General features: G+C 69.8%; 2 protein-coding genes across 3 annotated transcripts; one reads left to right on the forward strand and one right to left on the reverse strand.

Moving 5' to 3' along the window:
• Positions 1 to 2,051: 2,051 nt before the first annotated feature.
• On the forward strand, positions 2,052 to 3,156 carry PFDN6 (prefoldin subunit 6). 2 transcript variants are annotated; one of them, XM_072848124.1, is made up of 4 exons: positions 2,052 to 2,120; positions 2,623 to 2,693; positions 2,799 to 2,927; positions 3,008 to 3,156. In XM_072848124.1, exons 1-4 carry the CDS (start codon positions 2,057 to 2,059, stop codon positions 3,134 to 3,136), a joined length of 393 nt encoding a protein of 130 aa, XP_072704225.1. In that variant the 5' UTR covers positions 2,052 to 2,056; the 3' UTR covers positions 3,137 to 3,156. The 2 variants fall into 2 exon arrangements, with proteins under 2 accessions (XP_072704225.1, XP_072704226.1); XM_072848125.1 differs by having other exon boundaries at positions 2,799 to 2,923.
• Positions 3,157 to 3,211: 55 nt separating this feature from the next.
• RGL2 (ral guanine nucleotide dissociation stimulator like 2) lies at positions 3,212 to 20,213 on the reverse strand. Its single transcript, XM_072847838.1, is given in 20 exon segments — positions 3,212 to 3,505; positions 3,584 to 3,698; positions 3,961 to 4,167; positions 4,169 to 4,207; positions 4,737 to 4,841; positions 4,932 to 4,947; positions 4,949 to 5,002; positions 5,789 to 5,916; positions 7,673 to 7,705; positions 8,448 to 8,522; positions 8,620 to 8,676; positions 10,183 to 10,267; positions 10,359 to 10,462; positions 13,152 to 13,367; positions 14,734 to 15,013; positions 15,088 to 15,149; positions 15,252 to 15,264; positions 16,007 to 16,223; positions 17,324 to 18,515; positions 19,912 to 20,213. Coding segments are annotated over 19 exon segments (2,118 nt in total). The 5' UTR covers positions 17,439 to 18,515; positions 19,912 to 20,213; the 3' UTR covers positions 3,212 to 3,308.
• Between the last annotated feature and the right edge of the window lie 891 nt (positions 20,214 to 21,104).

Raw genomic sequence — 21,104 nt, forward strand, 5'->3', positions numbered from 1 at the left:
CCCCGGCCTCGCCTCGCAGCAGCTCCCAGACCCGTCGCAGCTCCCCGGGGCCGAGCCGATGGGCGCTGAAGAGCACCTCGCCGTAACAGCACCCGTCCGGGGGGAAACGCGCCGAGCCGGCCATGCGAGCCGAGTGCCGGGGGGACAGGCCGGCTCGGTGGGCGCAAAGTCCGACCCAAACGTCCTCGGGGGTGACGAAGGGGACGTGGGGGGCGGCCGCCAGCACCGCCAGCGCCGCCTGTCCCGACAGCACGTAGGCCGTGCCGCTGCAGTACAGCGGGAAAGCGGCGGCGGGGTAGAGGGCGACGGGGACGTGGTGACGGCTCCGAGGGTCCCGCTCGGGGTGCACCCACCAATGCACCCGCCCCAGGTACAAGCTCCCGGGGTCGCGGAGAGAAGCCAAGTAGCTCGTTAGCGCCGGGAGGTTAACGAAGACGTCGTCGTCGGCTTTGAGGAGGAAGGGGACGGCGGGGCAGCGGGCGGCCGCCCAGCGCAGCAGCAGCAGCGTCTTGCGGGTGAGGTTGGCGTACGTGTCGGCGAAGGCGCCTTGCAGCAGGTCGCCGTGCCGGCCGGCTTCTGCCCGCAGCGCGGCCTGCTCCGCCGGCAGCCCCGGCACCCCCAGGACGAAGAGGGTGCGGGTGGGGAGCCCCCCGGCCCCGACCCCCCCTCCCCAGGTCTCCCGCACCGCCTGACGCCGGGCGGCGTGGGCCGGGGCGCTGGGGACCAGCACCAGCAGGAAAGGGGGGGTCGGTCCGCAGCCCCGGGGGGACAGCGGGACGGGGGGGGGGGCGGCGGCGGTCGCAATGCTCGCGCCGGTCGGGAACCCCCCCTCGGTTGCAAAGCCCCCCCCGTTTGCAAGCCCCCCGCTTGCAAGGCCCCCTTTTGCAAGGCCCCCTTTGCAAAGCCCCCTTTGCAAGGCCCCCCTTTGCAAGCCCTGCAAAGCCCCCGCCGCTTGCAAGGCCCGCACCGGTTGCAACCCCCGCCCCGCTCCCGCCAAGCCGCCACCGCCGCCGCCAGCAGCTCCTCGCCCCTCCCGCTCCCCGCCAGCCCCAGCCCCAGCAGCGCCAGCGCCAGCACCGCCCACCACCCCCACCGCCGCCGCCGCCGCCGCATCCCCCCCCACCCCGCCGCTTACCGGGGGGTCCCGTGTTCCCCCCCCCCCCCGCCGCCGCCGTTCTGCTCCCGGGGACCCGCGGGCGGGGGCAAAGTCCCCGGGAGCGGCGGGAACGGGGGGACTGCGCCTGCGCGCCGCGCCGGGAGGGCGGGGCCGAAGGGCTGGGGCGCGGCGGGGAAGGTGGAGGAGGGCGTGGTCGTGGTGGAGGGGAGCGTGGTATTGGTGGAGGGAGGGCGCGGAGAGAGCGGGGGCGTGGTGTTGGGGTGTGGGCGTGGTGTTGGTGTGGGGGCGTGGAGGGCGTGGTGTTGGTGTGGGGGCGTGGTGTTGGCGTGGAGGGGCGTGGTGTTGGTGTGAGGGCGTGGTGTTGGTGTGGGGGCGTGGCGCTGGTATAGCGGGGTGGTGGACCTCGGGGTGCGCAGGCGCGGTGTGGAGGGGCGTGGCGCTGGTGGCGGGGGGAATGTGTGTGCGAGCCAGGGAGTGCGCAGGCGCGTCACGTGGGCGGCGGGGGAGGGGCGGGGCCGGCGCCGGTTTCTGCGTGAGGCGAGCGGAGAGGTGGGGGGCTCGGGGGTCCTGGGGGTCTGGGGGGCTCTAGGGTGGGGGGCTCCTGGGGGGTCTGGGCCGTGGGGGGTGGTTCAAGGGAGTTTGGGGTCCGGGGGCCTTATGGGGGTCTGGGGGGCCCTGGGGGTGGAGGGGGGCGAGGCGGCCTCTGGGGGGCTATGGGGGGGGGGAGGCTCTTGGGGTCCCTGTAAAGCCCTGGGGGTCCCCGGGGGCTTGGGGTCTCTGTGGGTTGGGGGTGTCTGGGGGGCTCCGGGGGGGTTGGGGTGCAGGGGCTCCCCATGGGGCACGGAGCTGGCCTGGGGGCGGGGGGGCTGTAGGGTCCCTACGGGGTGGGGGGTGTCCAGGGCAGTTTTGGGGGGCTCCGTGACCACCCCCCAGCCCCCCATGGCGGAGCAGATCCAGAAGAAGCTTCAGGGGGAGCTGGAGAAATACCAGCAGCTCCAGAAGGGTACGGCCCGGCCCCCTGCCCCCAAAACCGCCCCCTGCACCCCAAACCCCCCCAAATCCCTGCCCCCTTGCACCCCATAAATCCCCCTGCACCCCCATAACGTCCCTGCACCTCAGAACCCCCCAAATCCCTGGCCCCCTTGCACCCCATCACCCCGCTGCACCCCATAAGCCCCCCAAATCTCTTTGCCCCCCGCACCCCAGAAATCCCCCTGCACCCCACAACTCCCCCTTGCACCCCATAAACCCCCCAAATCCCTGCCCCCCTTGCACCCCAGAAATCCCCCCTGCCCCCCATCACCCCCCTGCACCCCCATAAACCCCCCAAATCCCTTCCCCCCCACCCCTCGCCCACCTCCACACCCCATATCCCCTCCCTCCCCCAAACCTCTGCCTCCCCACCCCCCCCAGTCCCCCCACCCTCGTGGGTGCCGCAGGGCCCCTATTTCGGGGTGCCACCACCGTGGGGGCTGGGTGACCCCCTTTTTGTGCCCCCCCCCCAGACCTGAGCCGCTCGGTGACGGCGCGGCAGAAGCTGGAGGCGCAGCTGACGGAGAACAACATCGTGAAGGAGGTGGGTGAACGCCGGAGACCCCCCCCCCAGACACCTTAGGGACCCCCACACACCCTAGGGGACCCCCAAACCCTAGGGGACCCCCAAAAAAACCCACCCCCCCAGGAGCTGGAGCTGCTGGATGCCACCAACACCATTTTCAAGCTGATGGGGCCGGTGCTGGTGAAGCAAGAGATGGAAGAAGCCAAAACCACCGTCGGCAAACGCCTGGATTACATCACCGGCGAAATGTGGGTACGGGGGATGGATTTGGGGGGCTGTGGGGTTGGTGTGACCCCCCAAATCTTTTACACCCCCCCCAAAAAATTCGGCAGCAAGCGTTACGAGCAGCAGATGCAGGAGCTGGAGCGACGCTCGGAGCAGCAGCGCGAGACGCTGGGGCGGCTGCAGCAGGAGCTGCAGCGGGCGCAGGGGAAGGCCTGAACATTTTGGGGTACCCCTGAACCCCAACCCCCCAAACCCCCCACCCTTATAAATCCCCCAAAACACAGAGCCACGGCTGTGGGCGTTGCAGCGTGTCCCCCCCCCCATAGTGTCTTTATTGCCGTAGTGTCACCGGTGTTGGGGTGTCCCCCGTCCCCCCCCCCAAATTATTTGGGGGGGGGGGGGGTCCCCCTAAAAGAGGGCGCGGGTGATCTTGCGGCCGGTGGCTTTGATTTTGGGGAAGGTAGCGCTGAGCTCGACCCCCCGGGGTTGAGGAGGGGGGGGGCAAAGCCGGGGCCCCCCCCCAAATTCTTGGGGGCGCAGGGTGAAATCCAAGCTGGTGCCGGTCATGGCGTAGAAGACGTTGGCGGAGGGGGGCAGGAGTAGCTCTGAGGGGGGGGGAATGGGGTGAGGGGGGTTGGGGTGCGGGGGGGATTTAGGGCCCCCCCCCAAAAAAAAAAGCTCACCTCGGTTTTCGGGGAGCAGCTGGAGCAGCTGGAAGCGGGGGGCAGCGGCCGGATCCTGCCCGTGTTTCTCCAGGACTTTGGCCACCACGGCCGGCGTCTTGTCCTGGCTGGTGATCTGGGGGGGGCGGGGGTCAGCACCCCAAAATCCCCCCAAATTTTAGGGGGGTCAGCACCCCCAAAATACCCCCCCCACACACACCCGGGGGGGGATATGCACCCTAAAAGCCGCCCGCCGTGGTGTTTTGGGGTGGTGTTGGTGGGGGGGGGCAGCCCAAAAGCCCCCCCCCGGGATTTTTTTTTGGGGGGCACCCCAAAACCTTCTTGGATTTGGGGGGCCTCTGGGGACCCCAATTTATTTTGGTTGGGGGGGTCCTCACCAAGATGCTCTTGTAGAGGCTGCCGTTGTGCAGGTCCATGCGGGCGCGGATGATGCGGCAGTCGGAAGGGGGGGGCCCCCCCCCGGGCCCCCCCCCCCCTGCCCCCCCCCCGTTTTTGGGGGGGAAGGTTGAGCCGCAGGAGGCCGAGCGCCGGTGACCGCGGGGGGACAGCGTCCCCGAGGAGGGGCCGGGGCCGGCGGCGGGGGGCAGCCGCCTCGTCCAGCGCCGACACCGACGGCCACTTCACCTGGGGGGGACACACAAAGGGGGGGTGATGGGGGGCACCCCAAAACACCCCCCAAAAAAAAAAATAAATCCAAGTGGGGGCTTTTGGGGTGCCCCCATCCCACCAGCACCCCAAAACAAGCTGGGGGGGGATTTTGGGGGTCCTGGCCCCCCCCTTTGGATTGGGGGACCCATGCCCCCCCCAAAAAAAATTCAAGGGGGGGGTTTTGGGGGGGGGGGGCACCCCAACCCCCCCGGATTTATGGGGGGGGGTATTTTTGGGGTGCTGCTGATGGGCTTGGGTCACCCCCACCCCTCCCTGCTTTTTGGGGTGCCCCCCCCCCCAAAGCCTCCCTTGGGCTTTTTGGGGGGGGGGGGGCTTTCAGGGTGGTGATGGGGGGACCTCCCCTGAAAGCCCCCCCATTTTGGGGGGTCAGGGTGGTGATGGGGGGATGGGACACCCCAACCCCCCTTGGATTTTGGGAGGCTTTTGGGGTCCTGATGGGGGCACTCCCCCCCCCCCCCCCTGGATTTTGGGGGGGGGGTCTCACCTGCTCCAGGCGTGACAGCAGCTTGGGGGCCCGGGGGTGACAGCGACATCGCGGGGGCAGGGCTGGTCCCAGGCCACCGTGGGGGTCCCCACGGAGCTCAGGAGCCTGGGGGGGGTGGGGGGGAATCAGGGGTGACGGGGGGCTCAGGATGTGCCCCCCCAGCCCCCCCACTCACTCTGCGCAGTGCGTGATGACCAGGGCGGGTTTGGGGGCGCGGGGAGGGCGGGGGGGTCCCCGGGGGCTCGATCTCGCAGGAGAGGCTGTGGCTGCCGAGAGAGGGGACGGGGGGACCTGGCACCCCGGAGCTGCCACCCGCGGGGGGACACGCACGACACAGCCTGCGAGGTGCCACCCGTGGGTGGGACCCCTCCAGCCCCCCCAGCCCCCCAGCCCCCCACCCACTGGCCCCCTGGGAGGTGCCACCCCCATGCCAGGTGTCCCGTCCCTGTGTGTGTCCCCCCGTGGGGACCCCAGGAGCCACCACCCGTGGGCCAGGTGTGTCCCCCCCGTGGGGACCCCTGGGAGGTGCCACCCGTGGGCCAGGTGTGTGTCCCCCCCGTGGGGATCCCCAGGAGCCACCACCCCCATGCCAGGACCCCCACCCATGTGCCAGGTGTCTCCCCCCCCCGTGGGGACCCCGGGAGCCACCACCCGTGGGCCATGTGTCCCCCCCACCATGGGGACCCCGGGAGGTGCCACCCGTGGGCCAGGTGTGTCCCCCCCGTGGGGACCCCGGGAGGTGCCACCCGTGGGCCATGTGTGTCCCCCCGTGGGGATCCCCAGGAGCCACCACCCCCATGCCAGGACCCCCACCCATGTGCCAGGTGTCTCCCCCCCCCCGTGGGGACCCCGGGGGCCGCCACCCGTGGGCCATGTGTCCCCCCACCATGGGGACCCCGGGAGGTGCCACCCGTGGGCCAGGTGTCCCCCCTCCCCGTGGGGACCCCCGGGGCCGCCACCCGTGGGCCATGTGTGTCGTCCCCCCCCGTGGGCCATGTGTGTCCCCCCCCCCGTGGGGACCCCGGGGCCGCCACCCGTGGGCCCCGCCCCACCTGCGGGCCTCGGGCAGGGGCCGCAGGCTGCGCAGCCAGCGGCGGGAGCGGGGCTGGGGGCGCAGGTGGCCCCCGTAGCCCCGGCACCGCCCCTGCAGCCCCCGCACCCGCGCCAGCACCTCGAACTCCTGCGGGACGGCGGGGACACGCGGTGACACCCGGGGGGGGACACGGGGGATGGGGGCGGAGGGGATATGGGGACGTGGGGGACGTAGGGGATATGGGGACATATGGGGACAGGGACGTGGGGATGTGGGGGGACATAGGGGACGTGGGGACATATGGGGACAGGGACGTGGGGGATGTAGGGATATGGGGACATGGGGACAGGGACGTGGGGATGTGGGGGGACATAGGGGACGTGGGGACATATGGGGACAGGGACGTGGGGGGATGTAGGGGATATGGGGACAGGGACGTGGGGACAGGGACGTGGGGGATGTGGGGGACGTAGGGGACGTGGGGACATATGGGGACAGGGACGTGGGGGATGTAGGGATATGGGGACATATGGGGACAGGGACATGGGGACATATGGGGACAGGGACGTGGGGACAGGGACGTGGGGATGTGGGGGACGTAGGGGACGTGGGGACATATGGGGACAGGGACGTGGGGGGATGTAGGGGATATGGGGACATATGGGGACAGGGACATGGGGACATATGGGGACAGGGACGTGGGGATGTGGGGGACATAGGGGACGTGGGGAGACATAGGGACGTGGGGACATATGGGGACAGGGACATGGGGGATGTAGGGGATATGGGGACATATGGGGACAGGGACGTGGGGGGATGTAGGGGATATGGGGACATGGGGACAGGGACGTGGGGATGTGGGGGGACATAGGGACGTGGGGACATATGGGGACAGGGACGTGGGGGATGTAGGGGATATGGGGACAGGGACGTGGGGACAGGGACGTGGGGATGTGGGGGGACGTAGGGGACGTGGGGACATATGGGGACAGGGACGTGGGGGATGTAGGGGATATGGGGACATATGGGGACAGGGACATGGGGACATATGGGGACAGGGACGTGGGGACAGGGACGTGGGGGATGTGGGGACGTAGGGGACGTGGGGACATATGGGGACAGGGACGTGGGGGATGTAGGGATATGGGGACATATGGGGACAGGGACATGGGGACATATGGGGACAGGGACGTGGGGATGTGGGGGACATAGGGGACGTGGGGAGACATAGGGACGTGGGGACATATGGGGACAGGGACGGGGGGATGTGGGGGGACGTAGGGGATATGGGGACAGGGACATGGGGACATGGTGACAGGGACATGGGAGATGTGGGGGGATGTAGGGGACATGGGGACATATGGGGACAGGGACGTGGGGGATGTGGGGGGACGTAGGGGATATGGGGACAGGGACATGGATGTGGGGGGACATGGGGGTGACATGGGGACACGTGGGGGACAGGGGACATGGGGATGTGGGGGACATGGGGACAGGGACATGGGGGATGTGGGGGGATGTAGGGGACATATGGGGACAGGGACATGGGGATATAGGGAGACATGGGGACACACGGGGGACAGGGGCATGGGGATGTGGGGTGACGGGCCATGGACGTACAGGACGTGGGGACAGGGACATAGGGGACATGGGGACATGTGGGGACAGGGACGTGAGGACATGGGGTGACATGGGGACATGTGGGGACAGGGACGTGAGGACATGGGGATATAGGGGGACATGGGATGGGGGACATGGACATAGGGGACGTGGGGACATGGACATGGGGGGACGTGGACATGGGGATGTGGGGGACACGGGGGACGGGGGACAGGGGACATGGGGGACGTAGGGGACACGGGGGACGTAGGGGACATGGGGGGACACGGGGGGACACACAGACCTTGCGGCGCTTCTCGAAGTTGATGTAGCCGTCCTGCGGGACGGGGGGGAGGTGTCACCTTGGGGACACCCCCACCTTGGGGACAGCCTGCCTTGGGGACCCCCCCCTTCCCTTGGGGACACTCCCCCTTGGGGACACCCCCCTCCTTTGGGGACATTTCCCCTTGGGGACACCCCTCCCTCCTTGGGGACACCCCCACTTGGGGACACCCGCCTTTATGGTGACAGCCTGCCTTGGGGACATCCCCCCCCCCTTGGGGACACCTCCCCCACTTGGGGACACCCCCTTTACGGGGACAGCCTGCCTTGGGGACACCCCCCTCACCCTTGGGGACACCTCCCTCCCTTGGGGACACCCCCTCACCCTTGGGGACACCCCCTCCTTGGGGACACCCCCACTTGGGGACACCCCCCTTTATGGGGACAGCCTGCCTTGGGGACAGCCCCCACCCTTGGGGACACCCCTCTCCTTGGGGACACCCCCACTTGGGGACAGCCTGCCTTGGGGACATCCCCCTCTCTCCTTGGGGACACCTCCCCCCCTTGGGGACACCCCCTCACCCTTGGGGACACCCCTCCTTGGGGACCCCCTTCCTTGGGGACACCCCCTCACCCTTGGGGACATTCCCCCTTGAGAACACCCCCCCTCACCCTTGGGACCCCCTCACCTTGGGGACACCCCCACTTGGGGACACCCCCTTTATGGGGACAGCCTGCCTTGGGGACATCCCCCCCCCCCCCTTGGGGACAACCCCTGGTGGGTCCCCAAGTGCCACCTCCCGCCCGCCCTTCATGGCCGCATCCAGCATCACCAGGTCACGCAGGAAGGTGCCCAGGTAGGGCACGACCCCCTGGGGAGGGGACACGGGGGGGGGGACATGGGGACACCCAGAGGTGAGGTCAGGTGGTGGCACTGTCCCCTCCCGGTCCCCGTGTCCCCTCCCTCACCATGGGGCGCTGCTGCGGGGCGGCGGGGCTGGCGGCGGGAGGGGACTCCGGGGGGTCCTGGGGGAGAGGGGGAGTGAGGGGGGACACGGCGGAGGGACGGGGGCTTGGGGACAGCGGGGGACAGGAGCGGGGACAGCGGAGTATGGGGGGACAGGGCTGGGGACAAGGACAGGGGACAGGGTTGGGGACAGCGGACAGGGTTGGGGACAGGGGACAGGGATCAGGGTTGGGGATGGGGACAAGGACAGGGGTCCGGGTTGGGGACAGGGGACATGGCTGGGGACGGGGTTGGGGACAGGGGACGGGGTTGGGGACAAGGGACAGGGTTGGGGACAGGGGACGGGGTTGGGGACGGGGTTGGGGACAGGGGACGGGGTTGGGGACAAGGGACAGGGTTGGGGACAGGGGACGGGGTTGGGGACGGGGTTGGGGACAGGGATGGGGTTGGAGACAGGGCTGGGGCCAGGGGACAGGGTTGGGGACAAGGGACAGGGCTGGGGACAGGGGATGGGGTTGGGGACAGGGGACGGGGCTGGAGACAGGGGACGGGGTTGGGGACATCACCAGGGGACAGGGTTGGGGACAAGGGACACAGCTGGGGACATGGCCAGGGGATGGGGTTGGGGACAGGGGACGGGGACATGGCCAGGGGACAAGGTTGGGGACAAGGGACAGGGCTGGGGACAGGGGACGGGGTCAGGGACATGGCCAGGGACAGGGTTGGGGACAAGGGACAGGGTTGGGGACAAGGGACAGGGCTGGGGACAGGGGACGGGGTCGGGGACATGGCCAGGGACAGGGTTGGAGACAAGGGACAGGGTTGGGGACATGGCCAGGGGACAGGGTTGGGGACAGGAGACGGGGTTGGGGACGTGGCCAGGGACGGGGTTGGGGACAAGGGACAGGGCTGGGGACGGGGTTGGGGACAGGAGACGGGGTTGGGGACAAGGGACAGGGTTGGGGACAGGGGATGGGGCTGGGGACAGGAGATGGGGTTGGGGACATCACCAGGGGACAGGGTTGGGGACAAGGGACACAGCTGGGGACATGGCCAGGGGACAGGGTTGGGGACAAGGGACAGGGCTGGGGACAGGGGACGGGGTCGGGGACATGGCCAGGGGACAGGGTTGGGGACAAGGGACGGGGTTGGGGACATGGCCAGGGGACAGGGTTGGGGACAGGGGACAGGGTTGAGGACATGGCCAGGGGACAGGGTTGGGGACAGGGGACGGGGTTGGGGACATCACCAGGGGACAGGGTTGGGGACAAGGGACAGGGTTGGGGACAAGGGACAGGGCTGGGGACAGGGGACGGGGTCGGGGACATGGCCAGGGACAGGGTTGGGGACAAGGGACAGGGTTGGGGACGGGGTTGGGGACAAGGGACAGGGTTGGGGGCAGGGTTGGGGACAGGGGATGGGGTCGGGGACATGGCCAGGGACAGGGTTGGGGACAAGGGACAGGGTTGGGGACAAGGGACGGGGTTGGGGACAAGGGACAGGGTTGGGGACGGGGTTGGGGACAAGGGACAGGGTTGGGGCCAGGGCTGGGGCCAGGTCCCCGCCTGGAGCAGCAGCTGGCGGCTGGCGCTGTAGTTGTCCTGCTCGGAGCAGATGGCGCTGAGCTCCGCGTAGCTGCGCTGGGCGTCCCTGGGGACAGGGACAAGGCCACCGCGTCACCGCCTCCCCCCCGGCGTCCCCCCCGGCGTCCCCCCCGGTGTCCCCCCCGGTGTCCCCGTACCTGCTGGTCTCCTCCCAGCTCTGCCGGAGCCGGTGGACGGGGCTGGACTGCAGCGCCGAGATGATGGCGCAGAGCGAGGAGAAGTTCCTCAGGGCGCGGCACTCCTGGGGACGCGGGGACAGCCGGGGTTGGGGACAGGGACACCGCCCCACTGGGGACAATGCCACAGGGCCACCTCCACGGGGAGCGGCTCCACTGGGGTCACCTCTACTGAGGAACACAGCCATGGGGCCACCTCCGTGGGGCCACCTCCACTGAGGACCCCACCACTGAGGACCATCTCCATGGGGCCACCTCCATGGGGCCACCTCCATGGGGCCACCTCCATTGAGGACCCCACCACTGAGGACCATCTCCATGGGGCCACCTCCATGGGGCCACCTCCATGGGGCCACCTCCATTGAGGACCCCACCACTGAGGACCATCTCCATGGGGCCACCTCCATGGGGCCACCTCCATTGAGGACCCCACCACTGAGGACCATCTCCATGGGGCCACCTCCATGGGGCCACCTCCATTGAGGACCCCAGCATTGAGGACCATCTCCATGGGGCCACCTCCATGGGGCCACCTCCATGGGGCCACCTTCACTGAGGACCCCAGCATTGAGGACCATCTCCATGGGGCCACCTCCATGGGGCCACCTCCGTGGGGCCACCTTCACTGAGGACCCCAGCATTGAGGACCATCTCCATGGGGCCACCTCCATGGGGCCACCTCCGTGGGGCCACCTCCACTGAGGACCCCAGCATTGAGGACCATCTCCATGGGGCCACCTCCATGGGGCCATCTCCACTGAGGACCCCACCACTGAGGACCATCTCCATGGGGCCACCTCCATGGGGCCACCTCCACTGGGGTCACCTCCATTGGGGAACACCTCCATGGGGCCACCTCCACTGAGGACCCCACCATTGAGGACCATCTCCATGGGGCCACCTCCACTGGGGTCATCTCTACTGGGGTCACCTCCTTGAGGAACACCTCCATGGGGCCACCTTCTTTGGGGAACACCATTGAGGAACACCTCCATGGAACCACCTCCATGGGGCCACCTCCATTGGGGCCACCTCCATTGAGGACCACCACTGAGGACCACATTGAGGACCACCTCCATGGAACCACCTCCATGGGGCCACCTCCACTGGGGTCACCTCCTGCAGGACCACCTCCATCGGGCCACCTCCTTTGGGGAACACTACTGCTGGGGCCACCTCCATTGAGGGACATGTCCATCGGGAAACACCTCCGTGGGGCCACCTCTACTGGGGCCACCTCCATTGAGGACCACCAATGAGGACCACCTCCATGGGGCCACCACCACTGGGGTCCTCTCTACTGGGGTCACCTCCTTGAGGAACACCTCCATGGGGCCACCTCCTTTGGGGAACACCATTGAGGAACACCTCCATGGAACCACCTCCATGGAACCACCTCCATGGGGCCACCTCCATTGAGGACCACCACTGAGGACCACATTGAGGACCACCTCCATGGAACCACCTCCATGGGGCCACCTCCACTGGGGTCACCTCCTGCAGGACCACCTCCATCGGGCCACCTCCTTTGGGGAACACTACTGCTGGGGCCACCTCCATTGAGGGACATGTCCATCGGGAAACACCTCCGTGGGGCCACCTCTACTGGGGCCACCTCCATTGAGGACCACCAATGAGGACCACCTCCATGGGGCCACCACCACTGGGGTCCTCTCTACTGGGGTCACCTCCTTGAGGAACACCTCCATGGGGCCACCTCCTTTGGGGAACACCATTGAGGAACACCTCCATGGAACCACCTCCATGGGGCCACCTCCATTGGGGCCACCTCCATTGAGGACCACCACTGAGGACCACCTCCATGGAGACACCTCCACTGGGGCCACCTCCATTGAGGGACATCTCCATCAGGGAACACCTCCATGGGGCCACCTCCACTGGTGTCATTTCTACTGGGGTCACCTCCTTGAGGAACATCTCCGTGGGGCCACCTCTACTGGGGCCACCTCCACTGAGGACCACCATTGAGGACAACCTCCATGGGGCCACCTTCATTGAGAACCACCATTAAGGACCACCATTAAGGGCCACCTTCATTGAGAACCACCATGGAGGACCACCATTAAGGACCACCTCCATGGGGCCACCTCCACTGGGGCCACCTCCATTGAGGACCACCATGGAGGACCACCATTAAGGACCACCTCCATGGGGCCACCTCCATTGAGGACCACCATTAAGGACCACCTCCATGGGGCCACCTCCATTGAGGACCACCATTAAGGACCACCTCCACAGAACCACCTCCATTGAGAACCACCATTAAGGACCACCATTAAGGACCACCTCCATGGGGCCACCTCCATTGAGGACCACCATTAAGGACCACCATTAAGGACCACCTCCATGGGGCCACCTCCATTGAGGACCACCATTAAGCACCACCTCCATGGGGCCACCTCCATTGAGGACCACCATTAAGGACCACCTCCATTGAGGACCACCATTGAGGACCACCATTAAGGACCACCTCCATGGGGCCACCTTCATTGACGACCACCATGGAGGACCACCATTAAGGACCACCTCCATGGGGCCACCTCCATTGAGGACCACCATTAAGGACCACCTCCATTGAGGACCACCATTAAGGACCACCATTAAGCACCACCTCCATGGGGCCACCTCCACTGGGATCATCCCATTATGAAACCCCTCCATGATGCCACCTCCATAGTGACCACCACCATGTGTCCCCCTGTCCCCCCCCCCCCGTCTCGGGTCCCCGCTGACCTCGGCCACGCGGATCCACTTCTCCAGCAGGCGAGCGCGCTGGGGGGGGCGCAGCCCCGTGTCCCCCAGGCAGGAGCGGACCACGGCCCCCGCCAACTGGTTGAACTGGTGCACGGTGGCCCGGACACTGGGACAGGCCCCTTCCCAGCCCCTCTTGTCCCGCCGGGACCACAGGGCCCCCAGGCACTCGTAGGGCACCAGGCGTAGGAAGAGCTCCTGGGGACAGGGGGACACAGGGGACATGGGGACATGGGCATCAGGGACACGGGGACAGGGGACGCGGGGGACGTGGGGACGCGGGGGACACAGGGGACATGGGGACATGGGCATCGGGGACACGGGGACAGGGGACGCGGGGGACGTGGGGACGCGGGGGACATGGGGACATGGGGACACGGGGGACATGGGGCCATGGGCATCAGGGACACGGGGACAGGGGACATGGGGGATGTGGGGACGCAGGGGACACAGGGGACATGGGGCCATGGGCATCAGGGACACGGGGACAGGGGGACACGGGGGACGTGGGGATGCGGGGGACATGGGGACATGGGCATTGGGGATGGGGGACATGGGGACATGGGCATCAGGGACACAGGGACAGGGGACATGGGGATGTGGGGACGCGGGGGACACAGGGGACATGGGGACACAGGGGACATGGGGCCATGGGCATCAGGGACATGGGGACAGGGGACATGGGGGACGTGGGGACATGGGACACAGGGGCCATGGGCATCAGGGACATGGGGACAGGGGACACGGGGGACAGGGGACGCGGGGGACATGGGGACACAGGGGACATGGGGGACAGGGACATGGGGGACAGGGACATGGGGGACAGGGGACATGGGGGACATGGGGACGTGGGGACACGGGGACACGGGACATGGGCATCGGGGATGGGGGACAGGGTGACATGGGGGACATGGGGACACGGAGGACACAGGGGCCATGGGCATCAGGGACATGGGGGACATGGGGACATGGGGGACAGGGGGACAGGGGACACGGGGACGTGGGGACAGGGGGACAGGGACGGGGGACAGGGGCGTTGGGGATGGGGGACACGGAGCAGGGACGGGGGCTGGGGGGCCCAGGGCCGAGTCAGGGGTGCTGGGGGAGGCTTTGGGGTGCCGGGGGGTGGGGTGCTGGGGGGAGGTTTTGGGGTGCTGGGGGTTTTGGGGTGCTGGGGGGTTGGGGTGCCGGGGGGAGGTTTTGGGGTGCTGGGGGTTTTGGGGTGCTGGGGGTTATGGGGTGCTGGGGGGTTGGGGTGCAGGGGGAGGTTTTGGGGTGCTGTGGGTTTCGGGGTGCTGGGGGTTTGGGGTGCTGGGGGAGGCTTTGGGGTGCTGGGGATTTTGGGGTGCTGGGGGTTTTGGGGTGCTGGGGGGTTTGGGGTGCCGGGGGAGGTTTCGGGGTGCTGGGGGTTTTGGGGTGCCGGGAGGGTTATGGGGTGCTGGGGGTTATGGGGTGCTGGGGGGTTGGGGTGCTGGGGGTTTTGGGGTGCTGGGGGGTTTGGGGTGCCGGCGGGGAGGTTTCGGGGTGCCGTGGGTTTTGGGGTGCCCCCCCGGCCCCCCCTCACCGCCTCCGTCAGGGTGAGCTGCTCGGCCACCTCCTGGGCCTGGAAGGAGAGGATCTCCAGGGGGTCGGCGTCCTCCTCCTCCTCCTCCTCCTCCCCCTCCTCCTCCCCGGGGGGGGGCCCCCCAGTTTGGGGGGGCCCCCCCCAAGCCTGCAGGCGCCGGGCGGCCTCCGAGCCGGGGCCCAGCACCTGGATCAAGCGTTCGAGCAAGGGGGGGACCTGGGGTCCCCTAAAATCTTCGGGGTACCCGTCCAGCCAGGAGCAGAGCAGCGCCGAGAGGGCCCTGGGGGGCGGGGGGGGTCAGTGGGGGGTGACATGGGGACACTTGGGGACACGGGGGGGTCGGGGGTCGCTCACGCCTTGGCCTCGGTCAGCTGCGGGGTGCTGGGGGCCGCTGAGAGCGCCCGAGTTCCTCCAGCCTGGGGGAAGGAGAAGGGGGGAGGGGGTCAGGGCACCCTGTGATGTCCCCAGCCCCCTGCCCTGCCCCCTGCAGCACCCTGACCCCCCTGCAGCACCCGGACCCTCCCCAGCACCCTGACCCCATGCAATGCCCCCCAGCCCCCACCCTGCCCCCCATACAGCACCCTGCCCCCTGCAGCCCCCTCTCCCCCGCCCCCCAGCCCCCTGCTCCCCACCCCAGCCCCCTCCCCCTCCCTGCCCCCAGCCCCCCATACAGCCCCCTCCCCTTCCCCAGCCCCCCTCCCCCTCTCCCCAGCACCCTTCCCCCTCCCCGCTCCCCCAGCCCCCTGCTCCCCTCCCCAGCCCCCCATAAAGCCCTCTCCCCTTCCCCAGCCCCTCCCCCCTCCCCACCCCTAACCCCCTCCCCTGCCCCCCAGCCCCTTCCCCACCCCCTTCCCCCTCCCCTGCCCCCCAGCCCCCTCCCCACCCCCTCCCCGGCCCTCTTCCCCCTCGCCCCTCCCCAGCCCCTCCTCCCCCCAGCCCCCTCCCCAGCCCCCTGCCCCCCAGCCTCCCCATACAGCCCCTCCCCCTTCCCCTGCCCCCCTCCCCGGCCCCCCAGCCCCCTCCCCACCCCCTTCCCCTCCCCCGTCCCCCAGCCCCTCCCCACCCCCCAGCCCTCTTCCCCCTCCCCGCTCCCCAGCCCCTCCCCAGCCCCCCAGCCCCTCCCCACCCCCTTCCCCTCCCCGCCCCCAGCCCCTCCCCACCCCCAGCCCCCTCCCCCGCCCCCCAGCCCCTCCCCCCACCCCCACCCCACCCCCCAGCCCCCTCCCCGCCCCCCAGCCCCCTCCCCCACCCCCACCCCCCCCAGCCCCCGCACCGCAGCAGCAGCAGCCCCAGCACGTCCGCGGGGCGGGCGAAGGCGCGGAAGGTGCCCAGGAAGGCGGGGCCGAAGCCGCCGTCCCCCAGCGCCGCCGCCTCCAGCAGGTGCCGCACCAGGCGCGGCAGCGGCGCCGCCCGCAGCCGGCGGGCGGGGGGACCCGGGGGAGCCGCGGCCAGCGAGAACAGCGCCCCCCCGCGGCCGGACTCGCGCTCCTCCTGCCGCACCGCCGGCCCGGGGGCACCCGACGTCACCGCGGGGGCAACCGTCGGGCAACCCCCGCCCCGGGCACCCAGCGTCACCCCCCGGGCACCCACAAACCCCCGGGCACCCAACCCCTCCCCGGGGCACCCAAAAACCCCGGGCACCCAACATCACCCCGGGGCAACCATTGGGCAACCCCCCCCCCCCGGGGCACCCAGCGTCACCCCCGGGCACCCAACAACCCCCGGGGAACCCAACAACCCCTGGGGCACCTGACGTCACCGCGGGGCAACCGTCGGGCAACCCCGCCCCGGGCACCCAGCGTCACCCCCGGGCACCCAACAACCCCCGGGCACCCAAAACGCCCAGGGGCACCCAACCGCCCCGGGCACCCATCACAGGGACACATCACCCCCAAGGGCACCCACAACCCCAAAGGCACCCACCGCCCCCAAGGGCACCCATCACCCCTAAAGGGACTCATCACCCCCAAGGGCACCCATCGCCCCCAAGGGGACCCATCGCCCCCAAGGGCACCCATCACCCCAAGGGCACCCATCGCCCCCAAAGGCACCCATCGCCCCCCAAGGGCACCCATCACCCCCTAAAGGGACCCATCACCCCCAAGGGCACCCATCACCCCCAAGGGCACCCACTGCCCCCCAAGGGGACCCATCACCCCCAAGGGCACCCATCGCCCCCAAAGGCACCCATTGCCCCCAAGGGCACCCATAACCCCCAAGGGGACCCATCGCCCCCAAGGGCACCCATCACCCCCTAAAGGGACCCATCGCCCCCAAGGGCACCCATCACCCCCAAGGGCACCCATCGCCCCCAAGGGCACCCATCACCCCCAAGGGCACCCATTGCCCCCCAAGGGCACCCATCACCCCCCAAGGGCACCCACCGCCCCCAAGGGTGCCTGGCACCCCAAATGGCACCCAGCTCCCCCAGTAGCGCCCCAAGAGCACCCAGCTCCCCCCCCTCCAGCTGCACCCACCCCCACCCCTCCCCCAGCTGCACCCATCAGCCCCCCCCACGCCCCAACCCCCCCCGCCTTGGGACCCCCCGGTGCCCCAGGACCCCTCCCCCCGTGCCCCCAAGTCTCACCTGGGGGGTCGGGGTGGGGTCGGGGGCGGGGCCGGTAGGAGCTGAGCACGACCCCCGGCTCCTGGCCCGGGGGGGGCCGGGCCCCCTCCAGCAGCGCCCGCAGCGCCCGCGGCAGCATGGGGCGCCCCACGGCAGGCTCCGACCCACGGCGGGCTCCGACCCACAGGAGGGGGGCTCTGACCCACGGCGGGCTCTGATCCACAGGAGGGGGGCTCCGACCCACGGCGGGCTCCGACCCACAGGAGGGGGGCTCTGACCCACGGCGGGCTCTGATCCACAGGAGGGGGGCTCTGACCCACGGCGGGCTCCGACCCACGGCGGGCTCCGACCCACAGGAGGGGGGGCTCTGACCCACGGCGGGCTCCGACCCACGGCAGGCTCCGACCCACAGGAGGGGGGGCTCTGACCCACGGCGGGCTCCGACCCACGGCAGGCTCTGATCCACAGGAGGGGGGCTCTGACCCACGGCGGGCTCCGACCCACGGCGGGCTCCGACCCACAGGAGGGGGGGCTCTGACCCACGGCGGGCTCCGACCCACGGGGGGCTCCGACCCACGGCAGGCTCTGATCCACAGGAGGGGGGCTCTGACCCACAGCGGGCTCTGACCCACGGGAGGCTCAGCTTCACGGCGGGCTCTGACCCACAGCAGGCTCTGATCCGCAGGAGGGGGGCTCAGCCCCACGGCGGGCTCCGACCCACGGGAGGCTCTGACCCACAGCGGGCTCTGATCCACAGGAGGGGGGCTCAGGCCCACGGGAGGCTCAGCCCCACGGCGGGCTCCGACCCACAGTGGGCTCTGACCCACAGCGGGCTCTGATATGCAAGACGGGGGCTCAGCCCCACGGCAGGCTCCGACCCACGGTGGGCTCTGATCCGCAGAAGGGGGGCTCTGACCCACGGCGGGCTCTGATCCACAGGAGGGGGGCTCTGACCCACGGCGTGCTCCAACCCATGGGGGGCTCTGACCCACAGCAGGCTCTGATCCACAGGAGGGGGGCTCAGCCCCACAGCGGGCTCTGACCCACGGTGGGCTCCGACCCACGGGGGGGGGGGGGGCTCAGTCCCACAGCAGACTCAGATTCACGGTGGGGGGGTCAGCCCCACGGCAGGTTCCAAACCACGGGAGGGGGGCTCAGCCCCACAGTGGCCTCTGCCCCATGCTCAGCCCCACGGCGCAGCCATGTTGGGGTGGCCCTGGGAGACAGGGGACCCCTCTCAGCACCCACTGGCTGCCCCACGGCCGCCCAGTGCTGCCCCACGGCCTCCCCAGTGCTCCCAGTACTGCCCCATAGCACCCTAGTGCTGCCCCACGGCCGCCAAGTGCTGCCCCACAGCCCCCCCAGTGCTGCCCCATAGCCCCCCCAGTGCTGCCCCATAGCGCCCCAGTGCTCCCAGTGCCACCCTGTTGCCCTCACCAGTGCTCCCATGGGTCCTCCCAGTGCTCCCAGTACGGCCCCACAGCCTCCCTCGACCCCCTGCTCCCAGTAACCCCAGTCCCCACTCCCAGTAACCCCAGTCCCCAACCCCAAGCTCCCAGTGCTCCCAGTGGCCCCACACCCAGTGCTCCCAGTACCTCCCAGTTCCTGTTGCCAGCACCGCCACTTCCTGCTCCCAGTCCCCCCAGTCCCCGCTCCCAGTGACCCCGTCCCCCCTCCCCCAGTGCTCCCAGTTGCCCCAGTTCCTCTTCCCAGTCCCTCCCAGTTCCCCCAGTTCCGGCTCCCAGTCCCCCCAGTTCCCTCGCCCAGCACCGCCACTTCCTGCTCCCACTCTCCCCGGTCTCGCCCAGTGCTCCCACTCCCCCAGTCCCTGCTCCCAGTAACCCCGTCTCCCCACCCCTAGCGCTCCCAGTCCCTCCCAGTCCCCCCAGTCCCCTCTCCCCGCACCACCACTTCCTGCTCCCAGTCCTCCCAGTCCTCCCAGTAAGCTCCCCCACGCCCCACGCACCCAGTCCCCCAGTCCCCCTCCCGCTGCTCCCAGTGCTCCCAGTCCCCCAGTTCCCTGCTCCCAGTAACCCCGTCCCCCACCCCTGGTGCTCCCAGTCTCTCCCAGTCCCCCCAGTTCTGCTTCCCAGTCCGCTCCCAGTGCCCCCAGTTCCCCCTCCCAGCACCGCCACTTCCTGCTCCCAGTCCCCCAGTCCCCCAGTCCCCCCTCCCGCTGCTCCCAGTGCTCCCAGTCCCCCCAGTCCCCCAGTTCCCTGCTCCCAGTAACCCCGTCCCCCACCCCTGGTGCTCCCAGTCTCTCCCAGTCCCCCAGTTCTGCTTCCCAGTCCGCTTCCAGTGCCCCCAGTTCCCCTCCCAGCACCGCCACTTCCTGCTCCCAGTCCCCCAGTCCCCCTCCCGCTGCTCCCAGTGCTCCCAGTCCCCCAGTCCCCCCAGTTCCCTGCTCCCAGTAACCCCGTCCCCCACCCCTGGTGCTCCCAGTCTCTCCCAGTCCCCCAGTTCTGCTTCCCAGTCCGCTCCCAGTGCCCCCAGTTCCCCTCCCAGCACCGCCACTTCCTGCTCCCAGTCCCCCAGTCCCCCAGTCCCCCCTCCCGCTGCTCCCAGTGCTCCCAGTGCTCCCAGTCCCCCCAGTCCCGTCCCCCCCCCCCCACCTGCCGCCTCCTCCCTCGCCTCCTCCGGGGTCCCGCAGCGCCGCGCGGAGCCGCTGGGGGGCGCCAGAGGCGACGCGGGGAGGGGGGGGGCGGGGCCGCCGCAAAGCCCGGCCCGGATCGAAGCCGCCGCTGGAACGGAGCCGCCGCCGCCGCCGCCCGGCCCGGCCGCCGCCAAGGCCCGGAGCTGGATCGGGGCCGCCGGCAGGGCCCGGAGCTGGATAAGGGCGGGGAGGGGGGGGGAGGAGGGGGACAGGAGTGTCCCCGTGTCCCCTCTGTCCCTCCGTGGTGTCCCCGGGCCGGGCTATACGTCCCCGCCCCTATAGCCCGGCAGGAAACCGCACGGCGGGAGCGGCTTCCGATGGCGAAGTGGCACCCGCGGGGGGACACACACGACACGGGGGGGACGTGGGGACATGGGGGACAGGGGGGACATTGGGGACATGGAGGGACACTGGGACATCGGGGGACATGGGGACATGGGGGACATGGGGGACACAGGGGACACGGGGACATCGAGGGACAGGGGGACATTGGGGACATGGGGGACATGGGGACATGGGGACATCGGGGGAGACATGGGGACACATGGGGGACACAGGGGACATGGGGACATGGGGGACGGGGGGACATTGGGGACATGGGGGGACACAGGGGACACGGGCACATCGAGGGACGGGGGACATGGGGGACATGGGGACATGGGGGACATGGGGGACACAGGGGACACGGGGACATCGGGAGACATGGGGGACACTGGGGACACAGGGACATGGGGACATCAGGGGACAGGGGGACATTGGGGACATGGGGGACATTGGGACATCGGGGGACGTGGGGACATGGGGGGCGTGGGAACATGGGGGACATGGGGGGACACTGGGGAATGTGGGGACATGGGGACCTCAGGGGACATGGGGGGACGGGGGGACATGGGGGACATCAGGGGACGTGGGGACATCGGGGACATGGGGGAACGGGGGGATGTGGGGACATGGGGGAACAGGGGGGACATTGGGGGATGTGGGGACATCAGGGGACGGGGGACGTGGGGACATCGGGGGACGTGGGGACATCGGGGGGACATGAGGGGACATGGGGGACATCAGGGGCTGTGGGGGACATGAAGGGACATGGAGGGACGTGGGGACATAGGGAACAGGGGGGGACATCGGGGGATGTGGGGACATCGGGGG

The sequence above is a fragment of the Ciconia boyciana genome, chromosome 29, assembly GCF_034638445.1.
Source record: "Ciconia boyciana chromosome 29, ASM3463844v1, whole genome shotgun sequence".
In the NCBI taxonomy this organism is placed as follows: Eukaryota; Metazoa; Chordata; class Aves; order Ciconiiformes; family Ciconiidae; genus Ciconia; species Ciconia boyciana.

What these genes read in the sequence shown, in the direction of transcription:
- PFDN6 (XM_072848124.1), top strand. Translation starts at nt 2,057, where the DNA reads ATGGCGGAGCAGATCCAGAAGAAGCTTCAGGGGGAGCTGGAGAAATAC. An exon ending in ATACCAGCAGCTCCAGAAGG is followed by an intron (nt 2,121 to 2,622) that starts GTACGGCCCGGC and finishes CCCCCCCCCCAG; the next exon opens with ACCTGAGCCGCTCGGTGACG. An exon ending in AGAACAACATCGTGAAGGAG is followed by an intron (nt 2,694 to 2,798) that starts GTGGGTGAACGC and finishes CCACCCCCCCAG; the next exon opens with GAGCTGGAGCTGCTGGATGC.